Here is an 18,735-nt window from a genome sequence, read left to right on the forward strand (position 1 = left end):
GCCTTTATATTATGCCTTTATTTATTATATTTGCCACAGTGGATTTGAAATAAAACAATCAAGATGTGATCGAAGTGTAGACTTTCAGCTTTGTTTTAAGAGGTTCCACAAAAATATGGCATTTACCATTTAGGAATTACAGGAATTGTAAATATAACCATAATTTTAGTACTTGGATGAAAATCCTTCACAGTCAATGACTACCTGAAGTCTGGAACCCATGGACATCACCAAATTTTGAGTTTTGTCCCTGGAGATACTTTGCCAGGCCTTCACTGCAGCCACCTTCAGTTGCTGCTTGTTTGTGGGTCTTTCTGCCTTCAGTCTTGTCTTCAGTAAGTGAAAAGCATGCTCTATTGGGTTGAGATCAGGCGACTGACTTGGCCATTGAAGAATATTCCATTTCCTTGCCTTCAAAAAGTCTCGAGTTGCTTTCGCAGTATGTTTAGGGTCATTATCCACCTGCACTGTGAAGCGGCGTCCTATCAGTTTTGTAGCATTTGGCTGAATGTGAGCAGAGAGTATAGCCCTATATACGTCAGAATTCATCCTGCTACTTCTGTCAGCAGTCACATCATCAGTAAACACCAGTGAGCCTGTTCCATTGGCAGCCATACATGCCCATGCCATAACACTGCCTCCACCATGTTTGACACATGATGTGGTATACTTTGGATCATGAGCTGCTCCTTTCTTTCGCCATACTTTACTCTTCCCATCATTCTGGTACAAGTTAATCTTGGTTTCATCAGTCCAAAGAATCTTATTCCAGAACGTGGGAGGCTTTTTTTAGATGTTTTCTGGCAAAGTCTAATCTGGCTTTCCTGTTCTTGAATGTTACCAGTGGTTTGCACCTTGTTGTAAACCGTCTGTATTTACATTCATGAAGGCGTCTCTTGATTGTAGATTTTGACAATGATACGCCTACCTTCTCCAGAGTATTCTTGACGTCTGTTGATGTAGTGAAGGGGTTTTTCTTCACCATGGAAAGGATTCTGTGATCATCCAATTTAGTGGTCTTCCAGGCCTTTCGATGTTGTTGAGCTCACCAGTGCTTTCTTTCTTTTTAAGAATGTACCTAACTGTTGATTTGGCCACACCTAAGGTTTTTGCGATCTCTCTTATAGATTTATGTTGTTTTTTCAGCCTAATGATGGCCTCCTTCACTTGCATTGACATCTCCTTGGACTTCATATTGGTAGCTCCAGTCGAACAGCTGCCAACTCAATACCTGATATCAGCTCCAGACCTTTTATCTGCTTCATTTGTCTTGAAGTAACGAGAGAATGGACCGCACCTGGTCAATTAACTTCTTGTCGGTCAATTGTCCAAATACCTTTGAGCCCCTGAAAATGGAAGTACTTTGCTTAAAATGGCTGTAATTCCTAAATGGTAAATGCCATATTTTAGTGGAACCTCTTAAAATAAGGCTGAAAGTCTACACTTCAATCACATCTTGATTGTTTTATTTCAAATCGATTGTGGTGGTTCATAAAGGCAAAAGTCTCCATACATAGGGGAAAGTAACACACACAGAGTTGTCTCTCCCACTCATGCAATTGGTTACTGTATAGATTTCTGAATTGTGAATGTTGCACACTTACTGACAATTTCATTTTTCAGTACAAATAGATACATTTTCATAAACAAATGTTCAGGGGGAGTGTTGAGTACCTAAAATGAAGGTAATTGGTATATTGGGAAGACAACAGAAGTAAACATATGATAACAGACCAGAGGTGTGTCATGCATGCAATTGCAACATGTTCTGTTCCCCAGCCCTCTGAGACCCTCAGAGCTCCAGCATGCATTAATCAGGTTATAACAAGGCCTGAAAACTAAAACAGACACACACACCCATCTTACAAACATACACACACTCAAGCCTCTGCACAATCACTGTCAAAAACCCCTTCAGCTGCTAGTTGATACTTTTGTCCCAAATTAGTGTTAATTATGGTGACTTTTTTTTTAACTGGATTTGTTTTGTTTCAGCAAGGTAATTACTGCCGTAGTTTTTTGTACATGGAGTATTGAATGCACAAGTCCATTAAGGTACATGAACAAGCTAAACAGGATTTGAATACCGTCATGACAGAATGGTAGGGAAATTACTTGATTACTGTTGGGCTAATTGAAAAAGGATTGTGCAAAAAGGATTGTAGTATAGTTATGTAGTATTATTTTACTATCTATTATTATTAATATTTTATTATTTTACAAAGGATTGGACATACAGAATACAAATGCAGATGTTAGTGGCAGAACCTCAAACCAGTGACACCATTTAGGATTATCAGGATTGGCAAACATGAAACATGCAACTTGGCAAAATTCAAACCCATATTCAGTGTTAATGCCTAATCATATTAGGCAACTGCTCTCCTTTCTTACACAACCAATCTTTAGACTATTTTTCTGTAATAGAAGCTAACAGCAACTTTAGATTCCTTTAGTTCAATATTTCAATCACTGTGTAAATTTAGACAGTGTAAACTGACTTAACTGGAAGCAGCATGAGCATCAACCTGTGTATGTTAATTCCATAAGGCCTAAAGGGTCCCAAATGAACAAATTGCTTCTTATTCTGCTGGTGATAAGCTCATTATTTGAAATATACTTGTTTATTAAAGTAAAAATATATATTCAGGAGCCTGTGTAAAAATATCGCAGAGGTTGTGTGGTGTTGTACACTTATCAGCATGGAAATGCAAAGTAGAGAGCTTTAGCTTTCACCTAAACCCCACAAAGCTAGTTAAAAATGCATGCACTTTTTGAATTACATCCTTAATAAATTAATACATTCATGTACTAATAATAATCTTTATTATTTCAGATAATGTTTAAGGTATTACTCAATATCCTACTATGACCTTAAAGCTACAGTACTCGTTCAGTGTTATTGATGTGTGCACTTACATATTTTAGGTTGCCAGATGGGAACACAGAACACGAGGTCTGACACGCATGTTTAAAAGCCCGTATGCAGCCTGCTACTGCCTGGGTGCTGTCATTCTGCTTCTCAATGTTTACCGGAGTCACAGGTAATACAAATAACTCGCTTAGCAGTCAAATTTATAGACTTCACAAATGTACAGCTGTCAGACTTTTAAGAAAAAAGCACAAAGGAAATATAATGGATGTTTTTTGTAAGATACAACAATATTGTAAGAGGTTGGATTTCTCTGAGTTGAGCACCTTTGGACTGAATGTTTTAATGTCATAGCACATTGCAGTCCCATGTATTTAGTTGTAGATGCTTTTTCAAATTGACCTAAAAGTTTGGCTAAATCAAATCTAAGCACAAAGCTGAGCAACTACTCTTTTTCCATGTTCCTCATCCTGTCAGGTATGTTTTGGATGTTATGACAGTAATTTTCTTAGAAATATCTACAGATGGCTGACAGTTTCAGGGAAAAAACAACAAAAAACAACTTACTAAAGAATGTTAGTAAGGTGTTGGGCCACCATGAGCAGCCAGAACATTTTCAGCGCACCTTGGCACAGATTTTACATCTCTCTTGAACTGTCCTGGAGGGATAAACACCATTCTTTTGAAAGATTTTCCCTCAGTTGGGATTTGTGGTGGAGACCGATGTCTAACACGTCACTCCAAAATCTCCCATACATGTTCAATTGAGATCTGGTGACTGCAAAGGCCATAGCATATGATTTATACAATTTTTTTTAATTTACATAATGAGTCATCCAGTCATACAGACCACTTGATTTTTGTTACAGCAAAAATAAGAATTGCTGGAATATGTGCCTTAGGTTTCCATTTTCAATTGATTAAAATGTTAAAATATTCAACAATATAAAAGTATAGTAATTATAATAATATTAGATTCACATTTAGCACAGTATCTAAGTTAACAAAAGATCAAACCATTTCTGATTCTTAAATTACTCCAGACTTTACAAGCAATGATTTCTCAGACTTCTTGGGTAAGACAATAGCAATCCATTATAAACTACAGGCATCATCATAAGTGAGAAAGCATCATGGCTGCCCAGTACCTCAAAGTTGTTTGCTTCCTAAAAAAAAATTTCATACATCCAGTTTTCTGCCTCTAGTATTTTAATGGCTGATCTTTCTGTACCTTTTCAAAGAAAAATCTCGAGTATGGTAGTCTTTTCTTAAAGCCCCCATGTTTCCAGTGATCTAAATTGCATATATAGCACCTCGCTGCTGGTGACCTGTGTATTCCCTTCAATGGCTTTGACCTCTTTGGCAGGAGTTCATGCCTCTGTATCTGCTGGAGGATTTTGTAACAGGAGAACACTGAGGGAAAATTTCCATGGCAGGGCAGCTGTTTAGCTCAATATACATAATTCAACATAGATGGGTAAAGTCATTTGTATTTGTATGATTCTCTGACGTGAGCAGTCATGGGATTTGAGAAAAGGACAAATCATCAGAGAGTAAACAGTAGAGAGGAAAATCTATTCTATTCAACTAATATGTGGGTGGTAATATGCACATGTACATTTAGGAAGGACATAGTTTCATAGTATTAGGTACATTTTGAGCCTTTGCATTTCCTGATGGTGGAAAATACTTTAACTTTTGTTTGCACATTTAAACCTGGGAAGAGTAACAAACAATAGGTCAGTGGTGTACTTGTAGGTGGGTACTGGTACATTACTTAGGATATAATCCTAGAAATACACTATATGGCTAAAAGTATGCACACCAGACATCACACGCACATGTGCTTTTTGAACATCCCATTCCGTATACAGGCCCCCTTTGCTGTTATAATAATCTCCACTCTTCTAATTAGCCAATCATGTGGCAGCAGCACAATGCAAAAAATCATGCTGATACAGATCAAGAGCATCAGATCATGTTCACATCAAACATCAAAATGAAGAAAAAGTGTGATCACTTTGACTTTGATCGTGGCATGGGTGTTGGTACCAGAAGGGCTGGTTTGAGTATTTCATTAACTGAGGAAAATGGCCAGATAGGTTCGAGCTGCCAGGAAGGATATAGTAACAGAAATAATCCCTCTTTACAACCATGGTGAGCAGAAAAGCATCGCAGCATGCACAAAACAAAAAAGAATCTGAGGCTATCAGCCAAGAATCAGCCAAGAGCAAGAATCTGAGGCTATCATGGGCACAGGCTCACCTAAACTGGACAGTTGAAGATTAGGAAAAAAATCACCTTTTTCCACTCAACTGTCCAGTTTGGGCATCTCTCTCATCCACAAGGTGTTTCAGCCTGCAGAATCTCCACACACAGGATGTTTTTTGTTTTTCACACCATTCTTTGTAAACTCTAGAAACTGTTGTGTGTGAAAATCCCAGGAGATCAGCAGTTTCTGAAATTCTCGAATCAGCCTATCTACCAACAACAACCGTGCCATGTTTAAAGTCACAGCGATCACATTTTTCCCCCGTTCTGATGTTTAATGTGAGTTTTAAACAAAGCTCTTAACCTGAATCTGCATGATTTTTATTTCATGCTGCCACATGATTGGCTGATTAGATAACTACATAAATGAGCAGGTGTACAGGTGTTCATGTTAACGTGACCGGTGAGTGTATATGTGCATAATATGTGTATACAACTTTTGTGTTGCCTTTTACTTCCTTCACAAAATAGTGATGATTCTGTGGGTGTAGAAATCATGTCCTTTCAACCGAAATGTCTGACACCGGAAACTATTAGAAACTATCAAGTTCCTTATTATTAACTATCATACAGAGGGAGGAAACAGCTTAGTAGATCCACAGCATATACAGTATAAATGGTCTGAGGCATCTTGGACAATATATGCGGGGCAACTAAGCAGCTTAAGCTCTATTTGGATTTTGAAGACCCTTAAGTCCATCCAGCCAAACTTTTAATGCAAGATCAACTCACTGATTTGACTCCACTTAGCTTTGCTGGCAGGGTTATACCAGTAGCCAGGTCAACTGAGCAGCTTAATAATAATTTCTAAGACAATGTATAGCAAGACACCTGTTTGTAGTCGTAATACTGAGTATTTCAATTATAATCTCTTTTTATTTTAAATGTCTCTAGACAATTGCATGTCCCTATATATAAAGTGTTTAAAGGGCACCTCTCCTGGGAGTGATAGAAACGAATATAATAATGTGGGTAAAATATTAATTCTAATTGACCAAATTCTACTGCTAAAATCAAGAAAGAGAGAGAGAGAGAGAGCACAGGCTCCAACTCTTCACAGCCTATCTATTGCTTGTGTTGATATGTTGTGATATAGTTAATTTCATACAGCAAGTATAATTTTTTTGGTAAATACAGTCAGGTCAATCAATATATGGGCATTGACAAAGTTATTTTAGCTATATACTACTATATAGTGGATTCAGAAAGTATTCAGACCCCTTTATTTGTTGCACACTTTATTGTCTTGTGGATTTGATTTTGAATGGATATAATTGCCATTATTACCCATAATGTAATTGCCATTATTACCCATTATGTACACGCCCATAATGATGAAGTGAAAACATGTTTTTAGAGATTCTCAAAAATTAATTAAAAATCAAAAACTGAAATCTTTTATTCATAAAAGTATTTAGACCCTTTATTTAATATTTTGTAGAAGCCCCTTTGGCAGCAATTACAGCTACAAGTCCTCTTGGATACATCTCTACAAGCTTTGCACACCTGGATTTGGGCAGTTTATCCCACTTTTCATGGCAGAATGGTTTAGAGACTGCTGCATCTTTGTTTTCACGGAGACGTGGCTCAGCGACAGAGTTGTTTTGTGCTGACAAAAATGCAGCTCTGTGCAGTAAGGCTCGCAGTGGTGGCTTGTGTGTTTACATCAACACAGAGTGGTACAAGATCTCGGTGCTAGTTTCTAGGTACTGCTCATTGCTGGCAGAGTTTGTGACTGTTAGATGAAGACCATTTTATTTACCACGGGAATTTACCACTGTCCTTATAGCCAGAGTGTACATTCCCCCCAGTGCTAATTCTAAGGGACTGTATGGGGCTATTAGCAAACTGCAGAACGCACACCCCGACGGACTGTTTATTGTCACCAGAGTTTTCAACCATGCGAGTCTCAAATCAGTGCTCCCTAAATTCCATCAGCATGTGGATTTGGAAACGAGAGGGGCGAAACCTCTGGATCTTGAAGCAAGTGAAAACCTGGCCAGCAGGAGCCATCTCTGCTCTTCAGGACTGTTTTGAGCACACTGACTGGCACATGTTCAGGGAGGCTGCAACTGATGGCTACTCCACCAACTTGGCATCAGTGACCAGCTATATCAGCAAGTGCATTGATGGCATCACTGTCTCCAAGGCCATCACCACATGCTCCACCCAGAGGCTGTGGATGACTGCGAAGCTGTGTGCCCTGCTGAGGACCCAAGATGCTGCCTTCAGAGCAGGTGAAAAGGCAGCCCCAAGAACAGTGAAGGCCAAACTGAAAATCCACAGCCACTTCAAGGACAGTGGCAACACATGGTGCATGGTAGGGCATACAGGCCATCACCAACTACAGGACATAACCTGCCTGTGACAGTAATGCTTCCCTTCCAGATGCACTGAACACCTTCTACGCTCGGTGTGAGGCACAGAATGACATGGTGGTGAGGAAGACCACTCCTCCTCCCAAAGACCAGGTGCTGTGTCTTACCATGGCTGAGGTTTCCCTGAGCGGCTCGGTCGTTCAAGGCCACCACCATTGTCCCCGTGCCGAAGAAGTCTTCAGTGTCCTTCCTCAATGACTACCGTCCTGACGCACACTCACATCCATCGTCATGAAGTGCTTCGAGAGGCTCATCATGAGGCACATCAAGACCCTGCTGCCCCCTCACTGGACCCCCTGCAGTTCGCGTATCGTCCCAACTGCTCAACAGATGACGTTATTGCCACCACCCTCCATCTGGCCCTCATCCACCTGTCCAAAAAGGACATAAACTTCAGTTCAGCATTCTACACAATCATTCCTCAGCACCTGATTGGAAAGCTGAACCTGCTGGGCCTGAACACCTCCCACTGCAGGTGGATCCTTGACTTCCTGACTGGGAGACCTCAGTCTGTCTGGATCAGAAGCAGCATCTCCAACACAATCACACTGAGCACTGGGGCCCCCCTAGGGCTGTGTGCTTAGTCCACTGGTGTTCACTCTGCTGACTCATGACTGTGCAGCAATGCACAGCTTGAATCACATCATCAAGTTTGCCAATGGCATGACTGTGGTGGGTCTTATTAGGAAGAAGGACGAGTCAGCATACAGAGTGGAGGCGCAGCTAACAAACTGGTGCAGAGCCAACAACCTGTCCCTGAATGTGCAGTAAAAAAAAGAGATGGTTTCTTCAGGAGAACACGGAGTGACCACTCTTTGCTGAATATCAACGGCTCCTCCATGGAGATTGTGAAGAGCACCAAATTCCTTGGTGTTCACCTGGTGGAGAACCTCACCTGGTCACTCAACACCAGCTCCATAGCCAAGAAAGCCCAGCAGCATCTCTACTTTCTGCAAAGGCTGAGAAAAGCAACAGCATCCAAACATCCCAGTTCACCACAACACTCTATGCCTGTGAACCCTCCAGATCTGCCCCTTTACCTAAGAAAAAACTATTCACAAAAGGCTTTATCGTCGGTCATATCAGGTGACATGGAGGGGATCCACATCTGCTCCCCGCAGACTCTCTACTGGTGTCCCACGAGGCTCCTTGGTCCTCTCACGTTCTCCCTCTATACTCAATCTCTTGGTGCGGTCATATCCTCACATGGGTTTTCATACCACTGCTATGCAGATGACACTCAACTCATCCTCTCCTTCCCTCCCTCAGACACTCGTGTTTCTGCTCAGATATCAGCATGTCTGGCAGACATCTCCTCATGGATGACAGCTCATCAGCTGAAACTTAATCCCAGCAAAACTGAACTGCTGTTCGTCCCAGGTGATTCATCCCCATCTCAGGATCTTGCAATCTCCCTAGACAATTCTCTGATCTTGCCTTCGGTTACTGCACGCACCCTTGGGGTAACCATTGACAATCAACTGTCCTTCTCCTCTCACACTGCTAATCTGACACACACATGTCGATTTCTCCTTCATAACATCAGAAGAATTCGGCCATTTCTTTCCACACAGGCCACACAGATGCTTGTTCAGTCCCTTGTCATTTCAAGACTGGACTACTGCAACTCACTTCTGGCAGGTCTTCCTCTGAGCACCATTCGTCCTCTACAACTGATACAAAATGCAGCTGCACGATTGGTTTTCAACCTTCCTAAATGTTCCCACAGCCAAGAATGGACTAGCACCCATTTATCTCAAAGCACTTATCACACCTCGCACTGCTCGACTGGTCCCACTGTCTCTCAAGGTACAAGGAAGGCATGCATCGAGACTCTTCTCTGTTCTGGCACCAAGGTGGTGGAATGAACTTCTGGCAGTCTTCAAATGATGTCTAAAGACTTACTTCTTCCTAAAGTACTTAAGTACTTAAAAAAAAAAAAAAAAAAAAAAAACACTAATAGGAAGGCTGTTCTATAACTGTGGGGCTTTGTAAGAGAAAGCTCTACCCTCTGCTGTAGCCTTCACTATTCGAGATAGCCTACACCTTTTGATTGAAGTAGGTGTGGCGGATCATAAAAGACCAAAAGTTCGCTCAGGTACTGAGGTGTGAGACCATTCAGTGCTTTATAGGTCAATAGTAGTATTTTATAATCAATATAAAATTTGATTGGGAGCCAATGCAATGTGGATAAGATAGGGGTGATGTGGTTCTGGCTCTAGTAAGGACTCTCACTGCTGCATTCTGGACTAACTGGAGCTTTTTTATGCACCTACTGGAACATACAGACAGCAAGGCATTACAATAGTCCAACCTAGAAGTAACAAAAGCATGAACTTTTCCTGCATCACATAGTGACATTATATTTCTTATCTTAGCAATATTTCTGTGATGAAAGAAAGCTATCCTAGGAATATTATCTACATGAGCTTCAAATGAAAGACTAGAGTCAATAATCACACAAAGGTCTTTTACTGCTGCACATGATGAAACAGAAAGGCCATCCAGAGTTAGTATGTAATCAGAAAGCTTACTTCTAGCTGCATGTGATCCTAGTACAAGTATTTCTGTCTTGTTTGTCTAATGTCCTTTACACATTCCTCAACTTTATTAAGCTGGTGTCTGTAATCTGGCTTTGCTAAAACATACAACTGTGTGTCATCAGCATAACAGTTGAAGCTAATACCATGCATATATAAAGAAAAGAGCAGTAGGCCTAAAACAGAACCTTGCAGAACACTACACTTTACCTTAGTATGCACAGAGAAGTCACCATTGCACATAAAGGTCAGTCAGATAAGACCTGAGCCAGGAGAGGGTCGTTCCCTTAACGCCTACAACATTTTCTAGTCTATGAAGGAGAATAGTATGATCAGTCGTATCAAAAACTGCACTATGGCAACACAAACAAGGAGACACAACCCTGATCAGAGGCCAGTAGTAGGTCATTTACCACTTTAACCAGCGCTGTTGATGATTTTGATGAGGAAATTAGTGAAATTATTTCTCTCCAAGGGAGGTAAAACATTCTAATCGTTGATGTGATATCATTATATTATTATGTATAGGGTTAATTATAAAACTGTCTGGTAAATTAATAGTCTGAATTTTTTGCCTGATATTTTAAATTTTACCATCGGAAAAATTCGTGACATCACCACTGCTATATAAAGATTGTGTGCATGTTTCTATTGCGGTCTTATTCCTAGTTAATTTTGCTACAGTATTAAATAAGAATCTAGGATTATTTTTGTTATCTTCAATTAGGGTGGAGAGATACATTGATCTAGCAGCACTTAGAGCTTTTCTATAGCTCAGAAGGCTCTCCTTCTATGCTGTTTGAAATACTACCATTTAATTTGATGCCATTTATGTTCTGATCTTCAAGTGGTCTGTTAAGGTGCGTGTGTGATCATTATACCAGGGAACTAGCTTTTTCTCTTTAATTATTTTTCTTTTAAGTGGAGCTACCATATCTAGCATGTAGTGGAATATTGATTCTAAACATTCAGTTGCCTCGTCAAGTTCTTTGGGATCAGATGTTCATCCAGTCATGGTTGGTAACTCTGGGAGATTACGATAAAACACTGTGCAGAAGCTGACATGAATGTACGTTTGACACGGTAGCACGGCAAGGTGCATGATTAAGACAAATTTTAAATGAGATGAGATAATGATAAGAGATAGCTTCAACTGCAGAAATGTGACTATATTTTCTATATATAATCTGAAGATATTAGATCAACAGTGTGACCACCATTATGAGTAGGTCCTATTAAGTTCTGATTAACCCCTACTGAATCTAGAATGGACACATCATCATCATCGGTCACTCGAAACGAGTATGACTGTCCTCTCTTTTCGGTCTACTTGTGGGACTTCAGATGGCTGTAGAGGCCAATCCGCGATCCGCATACTTTGGTGCAATGTGGACAGGAGAGAGTGGTAATCGTTGATGATGGTTGAGCCTTTTTATCTTTCCCCTTGCGAAGCTGTCGCTTTATCTGTTATCAGAGGGTCTTCCGGGTCTGCAAAATGAATATTAAAGTCTCCAACAATTAATGCTTTGCCTAAAGAAACAACCAGGTTAGAGATGAAATCCGCAAATTTCACTAAGGAATTCAGAATATGGCCCTTGGGGTCTGTAAATAATAATTAGCAAAATTGACTGTGTAGACTTATTTTTTGTGGCTACATTTGTTAGGTTAGCATAAAGAACTTCAAACATGTTACATGCTAGTTGAAAGCCTGTGCTTGCCTAAGACCCTAAGATTAGCTGCTTATGTTTGGCACCCCGGCTTTCGGTATACACCTAACTAAAGCTGCTGGTTCCCCTAAAGGCCTAGCTAATTTCAGGTGCCTTAAGATAGAGTCTCCTATAACCAGAGCTCTTTCAGGTTTCTCAGCAGGTGCTTCACTGAGGTCAGCAAACCTGTTAGACACATGAAGCGGAGAGGAGTGGTGCACCCATGGACGAGCCTTAGCATTAGCTTTGGCTTTGAGATTATGCCGCTGAGTTGTCACCCATTTGCCCTGCTGTGAGGACTCTATTGCCGGAGTTGGAGGATTGCTAACTCCGCCTAAGGCACCCAGACTTTTCCTTACAGAAACTACGCTCTCACTCTCACTAACCCTCTCAAGAGTCTGGATGCACGCCTATAATGCTGCAATCTTCTCCATCAATGAGCTAACTAATATACACAACTAATATAACAAGCTGATTGTTTGCCATGTTGAATGTTTAACATACCTTAGTCGAAGATTAGTTGAGATGATGTTAAATGGATCTGGCGTGGATGGCCTCCACTCGCTGTCTTTAGACAAAAAAATAAAAGCGTTCTTCGAAAAAATTTTAATACGGCAGAAGGGAAAGTTATAAATACAACAGATGAAAATGAAGTGCAAATTTATTGATAAAGAAAGAAGCAAAACATAGGCAAGAACTGCTGCCAAACAATTCGAAAACGTTTGAATGCCGATTGATGAAAAAGGGAATTTAGCCACAGTTTCACCTCATATTAATACCCCAATAAAGAGTTCATAAACAATAAGGTGAATTTAAAAAAAAAAAAGCAATATACACATGGAAACATGCCTCATTTACATTTTTTTTGTTACACATACACACACACACACACCACTACATTTATATTTACAAATGCATTCCAAATAATAATAATAATAATAATAATAATAATACCACACCTACTCAGGGAACATTTACACATGCATATAAATGGTTATTTCATTCATGACTCAGATCCCAGTGTAATTCTGATTTTGCATGCATAATGTAATTTGTGCATGCATAATGTCTTTATATTTTCATGTGTCATTGGATGGGTTATGATTACAAGATTATACTCAAAAGCATCTCAACTAAAGTGGGATTTCATGATTTATAGAAAGATGATGCACTGAAGCTATTTATAGTGCTGACTCTCAGTGGGATGATAAGCTCAGACTTTGACAGTCATGCTTGACAGGCTCATGGTTTGTTTTGTGTGACTGTTATTGTTTTATCTTAGATCAGTAGTCATTTTTTTGTTTTGGCTCTCTGGCTGTGGTTAGCATCTGGGATTGAGTAGTTACTTGTTAGCTTGCTCTCTTCCACACCCACACACACCCACACACACACACACTAGGGGTGTCACAGAATACAAATAGATTATTCGAATTAAACATACGATGCATGCTAAATGAATAGGAATACAGATATGGACAACAAGGGTTTTTTTGTTTTTTGTTTTTTTTTTTCTCTGTACAAACAGTAGAAATGCTTTTATTTATAGAGCCGCTGCCCATGAAGAATGTGCGCTGTGCACAGGACAGCATATCTCTGCTGGGCTCTCCAAAAAATAATAATTTTTAAAATGTATTTAAAATAAATTTTAAAAATATTAACTTGAACATTATGTGTGTTTTCATCATTCTTAAATGATTGTTCTCCAGCATTATTAAAAGAAAATGTTCGAGGAAAATCATACGGCATTGTAATGAAATGCTGCTTAAAGGACCTCGTGCATCCTGAGAGCATCCAGCTTTATGGAAGATTCTGATAGTGTGTCCAGCAAATGTTTCTGATCTTTCTGGAATGTAACAAACCCCAAAATTAAAGTAAATCTGATAAAACTATTATTAGATGGCTGTTGTAACTATAAATGACAGTTTCTTGATTTGGGAAAGACAAAGTTGTTTGTAAATATGCTTAAATTGCTTACTCAGTCATATTAGATAGAATATAGAAAGCTTGCCACAAAGTTCCAAAGGTCTAAACCATTGCATTATAATGCCATTGCTTTCCAATAAAGAAAAGAGTTTTTCATTTTATATAAAGGTTTATGTTCACTCGTTATGCATGTGGCCATTTTTTTCTTTCAAAGAAAAGTGAATAAGTATCAGGTGAAACGTATCAGTGAATTTTTCCAAGCAGTGGAATATAGTGTCATTATGAGAACCTGTTAACTAACATAAGTGCATCCAATGTATCTGCAAACAAGTTTGAAGTATGCCTGTAAAACATACCAGTCATCTGGATACAAGAATGTAGCATAACTACAGTATAGTCTAAATAAATCTAAGTAAATAACTATATTCTAAATAAATCTTCAATATTAATGCCAATGGTTTTGGAATGGGATGTTCAGCAAGCTCATACGGGTGTGATGGTCAGGTGTACACATGCCTTTGGTAATGTAGTGTATTTTCAATTTCAGTTCTTGATAATAGTAACAGTTATTATTATTATTATTATTATTATTATGCAAATATTTTTAGGTAGGTAGGCTGTACGGCCATAACAATACAACATATTACATCATTTCATTCGATACGAGGTTTTTGAGTCGATATGTCAGTGTATCGAAAAATACATTCAACAGGCTACATAATATATTAGGCTATTTGTCATATAAATAGCACTTACAGACAGTAAGTAAAAATAAACATATAAACTTAAGCTCACACTCCCTCTTCTGAAAACATAACTACTTCTTTATCTCAAATCAGGAGAGTCTATGGGGGTTAAATAAAAAACACCCTCTCCGTGCCATTTTTCACAAGCTAAGCATCCTGTCATTTCACAAGCTAAGCATCATGTTCCTACATTCAGCAGCAAGCAGGAGCTGGAATATTCCCCAAGTCTTTAAGGTCTCGTTTATGGGAGCACTTTGACAGGCTTGTTTAAAAGTTGACATTGTTATGGTTAGCTAACCATGCCCAAAATGCACTGAGCGTGGTTTGTGTTCTGGGCTTAACTATCCTCATGTGGAAATGCCATTGCAAACGTTACTCCTCTTGCTCAGAACCACTCAGCTTTACGATGAAAAACAGGATTTTGTGTCCATTGTCCCAAATGCTGATTAAGCCCCTGCAGACCTTTTCTTTCAAAACAAAGTTACATCTGCGTGAAATACACTTTTTCTCCACTGGCTTTAATGTTGCTTCATCCACCTTGCTGTTCCCTGCTCTTAACAAGCTCATTCACTGTTTGGTCCTCTGAAACAATTGGGGTTTTGAGTCAAGAGTATGCTGCTGAGGCTGCTTCAATGTGGATGTCATCCAAGAGAAAATTAAGGGTGCATAGAGGGTGCTCATGAGCCTTTAAAGCTTAAAATGAAAATGGGCCTCCTAATACCTTGCAGCCCTTGCAGGCACACACAAAATAGGACCATGAGACTGCAAGTGTTCCCTTTGGGGTGGGGCATATGTGTTGCTTCACATCAGTGATTCTGTGTGTCCTTTTTACAAATTGATGTGTTTAATTTGAATATAGACTTGAAAATAAGAAGAACTGTGAACAGGTAACTTCTTTAAAATGGACTGCTGTAAAACTCCATTATCTTCTCTATTAGTATTACAGTAGCGATGGAGGGCCAACCTAAGATGGAGCTGCTGGACAGAGTGCATGTGTATTACATGGGCACAGCTCTCATGCTAGTCGGCTCACTGTTTGTTATCAGTAGCTTCCTGGCCCTGGGCTTCACTGGGACTTTCCTCGGTAGGTAACTCATCTTCACATTCAAATCATATAAGTTTATTCACATATTCTTAGCATACAGCATACAAATACAAACCAAATTAAATGTAAATTTACTCTTCTTAACAAACCACACATATCATTTAATCATTAGTAGTAAAAAATTAAAATTGTTTTATTTTTATGAATAAGAACAAATAGGCTTATTTGCATTGATTGATAGATATTAACCTTGGGGTCAGAGGGGGTCACGGGAGATTTTTACCGGCTATTTTTTTTATAATGCAGTTCTATGCATATCAAACTTGACTTGTGCACTTTTTTTAAATAATAATTAAGACGGTCATATTATTATTATTCAAATTTCATTGGCATTGCATTCTAACTCACTGTCTTGTTAATCAGAGTGATCTTTACAATGTACACTAAAAGCTCACAGCGCGGCTGTTTAAAAATAAAAATAAGAGTATTTTGGGCCCTTAAAATGAGTTCCTTGGCTAAAAATGTTTATTAACCCTTGCACGAACACCTCCTCCTCAGAAGCAACATTTATGGCATTTGGCAGACACCCTTATCCAGAGTGACTTACATTTATCTCATTTATACATCTGAGAAGTTGAGGGTAAAGGGCCCAGCTCAAGGGCCAAACAGTGGTAGCTTGGCATTGCTGGGGTTTGAGCCCATGACCTTCTGATCAGTTTTTCGGTTTTGAGATTGGATACATCTAAACATTAGCATCTTTGCAGGTCACATTGTTCATAATAATATATTTCCATAAATGCATATGCTTAGCTGTTGTTTTTGCTGATATAGTCATCAGCAGTCCTGCTGACTTGATCTGAGTGTTAATTATTTAAGCTAATGATCTTCTCAGCAGTAGCCTTTATAGTTAATGGTCGTAGGAGTGAAAAGTGCTAAATATTAATCTGAGATTAATCTATGAGAACTTTCCCCACAGTATTGTTTTTCATAAATCACCTTCCCCTTGTGGTTGAAACTGGTATACATTATGGTATACTGGAAACATAATCATTTCCTTCATTTTCTTTTACTTGCACTCATGAAGAGGAAGGAGGGAAAAAGCTTTTGTTGTTGTATTGTGGTTGAGGTTGGTATAACATGCTAATTGTTTTCATGTATTACCTTTCCAGTGTACCTCAACTGTTGAAAAAATTTAGTGGGGAATTCTTTTCTGTGTCAAGGACCATCCTCCATTTTGATATGTTATGAAATGTATTTGAAACAGCAGGTGGATGCACATTTTATACAATATAGAAGTCTGTGAAGGAGGGCATAGACTCCTTTTTTGAAGGACTTAGGTGACTTAGGTGAGCCTTAGGCTTAGGCTTACTTTTGTAAGCCGCTCTGGATAAGGGCGTCTGCCAAATGCCGTAAATGTAAACGTAAATATGATTGTTTGGAGGACGTCTTAGTAGAGTCAATGTTCTAAAGGTCAGCATCAGTGTTTTTTGAAATTTGAGTGTGTGTACTTGAAAGGCTGCTATACATTATAAGGAGAAACATGGAAAGATTTTGAGCAATATTTATTTTTTTCAGTGGCTGTGAGAATTAAGAGAAGGTCTGAATAATTTTTCTCATTTATTTTGACAGGAGATTACTTTGGTATCCTGATGGAGCAGAAGGTGACTGGCTTCCCCTTTAACCTCATGGATAACCCAATGTACTGGGGAAGCACTGCCAACTACCTAGGCCTTGCCTTAATGTGAGTCCTGTGAGATTAGGTGTGTGTGGTGTGTTTCTGAGGAAAAACTAATGTAGAAACCTGCACAGAAGATTTTTCTACCATATTTAGCCTGAATTATTGGCCCTTTGCCACTATTCAGTAATGATCACAAAAGCATTGGTTACATATATTGGCTACATAGTCCTGTGTTCTTCAGAGTCACATATTTACACACAGGCTCAATTTGAGTATAGCTCAATTTGAAAATTTAATAAATATTCAGAAAAGATGCATATGTTGTATGGATGTAACCAAATACAAATACATTATTTGGATTGCTCAGATAATGTGTTCTAAAAAGATACAAATAAAGATATTAATTGGAGGTGCACTTTCTTTTTTTTCTATCATTATTGTGCTGGACCTAAAAACTGCATTACTGAGCTACAAAACAAAACCATAATTCCATCATATTTCTGTAAAGACTGGCCCCAAATTCGAGAAGAATTATGCTTCCATGTATAGATCTACCGATCCACCATGTGTTGTGGACAGGGCAGCATATCTCTACTGCGTATGTTCATTATGCTTGTATGTTCATTATGCATGTGTTTTATCATTCTTTCTTGTTATCAAATGAAAATATTCCCAGAAAATCACACTGGCATTATAATAAAATGCTGCTTAATGGACCCATTTTGACCTGCAGCAGCCCTTTGCCCCAGCTTTGTAATAGGTTTTGATAGCATGTCCAGCAAACCTTTCAGATCTTTCCAGACTGTAACATACCCAAAAATTAAAGTAAATATTCTAAAATATTATTAGGTGGCTGTTGGTTTGCTGATTTCAGAAAGACATTGTTATTCTGAAACATCCCTGGCCTTAGCCACATTAGACAGAAAGCTCTACAGGGTGTCTGGTTGAGAGCAGTTATGACTATGGCGAAGTAGCTGAGCAACTTTAGTTCAGGTTGAGTAAAGTTGAACTGACAATGAAAAAGTACTTTATTTTTTCCTGTGATTTTGGAGGCATAGTGGCAGGGTTCATGTTTAATTGAAAGAAAGAAAGGAAGAAAGAAAGACGGAAAGAAAGAAGGAAGATTTAGAACAGTATTCCTTTTAAATTTAATTTTAGATTTATCTGTATTCCCCTAAAAAATTGTTATGGTCAGTTGCATGGCTCACTGCATGATAGCACATATTTATTTTCAGCTGACTCTTTCAGCAATTCAATCTTAAAAGAATGTTAACAAAAAACTTGCTCCTTGACAAAATTTCTGCAGGAGTCACAGCAAGGATGTGTTGTTGGATAAATAAAGGTCACCCACTTAACTGTAATTATCACAAGCTCCTGGTTTTGTGTTTGCTCTGTTACATTGTCACTTGGTAAAATATGTTTCTTAGAGGACCTGATTTTGACTAGCAGCAACCATCTCATTTTACTTTTCCAGGGTACAAAAAATGACTCGGTATGATGTTTTGTTACACTAGGCCAAGAACTATTACATTTTGAGGATTTGCTTTTATCAATATTAAGCAACAATACATTGCTT

General features: G+C 38.8%; 1 protein-coding gene across 3 annotated transcripts in view; it reads left to right on the plus strand.

Annotated features, from left to right (window-relative positions):
• The window catches only part of pemt (phosphatidylethanolamine N-methyltransferase), a 48,414-nt gene that overhangs the window by 9,356 nt on the left and 20,323 nt on the right, over positions 1 to 18,735 (plus strand). For all 3 annotated transcript variants that reach the window (XM_053238784.1, XM_053238783.1, XM_026934582.3), the window contains 3 exons: positions 2,929 to 3,044; positions 15,375 to 15,520; positions 17,111 to 17,222. In XM_053238784.1, the coding sequence (XP_053094759.1) occupies positions 2,929 to 3,044; positions 15,375 to 15,520; positions 17,111 to 17,222 (374 nt within the window). The remainder of the gene's footprint in view (positions 1 to 2,928; positions 3,045 to 15,374; positions 15,521 to 17,110; positions 17,223 to 18,735) is intronic.

Source organism: Pangasianodon hypophthalmus, chromosome 12 (genome assembly GCF_027358585.1).
Source record: "Pangasianodon hypophthalmus isolate fPanHyp1 chromosome 12, fPanHyp1.pri, whole genome shotgun sequence".
NCBI lineage: Eukaryota > Metazoa > Chordata > Actinopteri > Siluriformes > Pangasiidae > Pangasianodon > Pangasianodon hypophthalmus.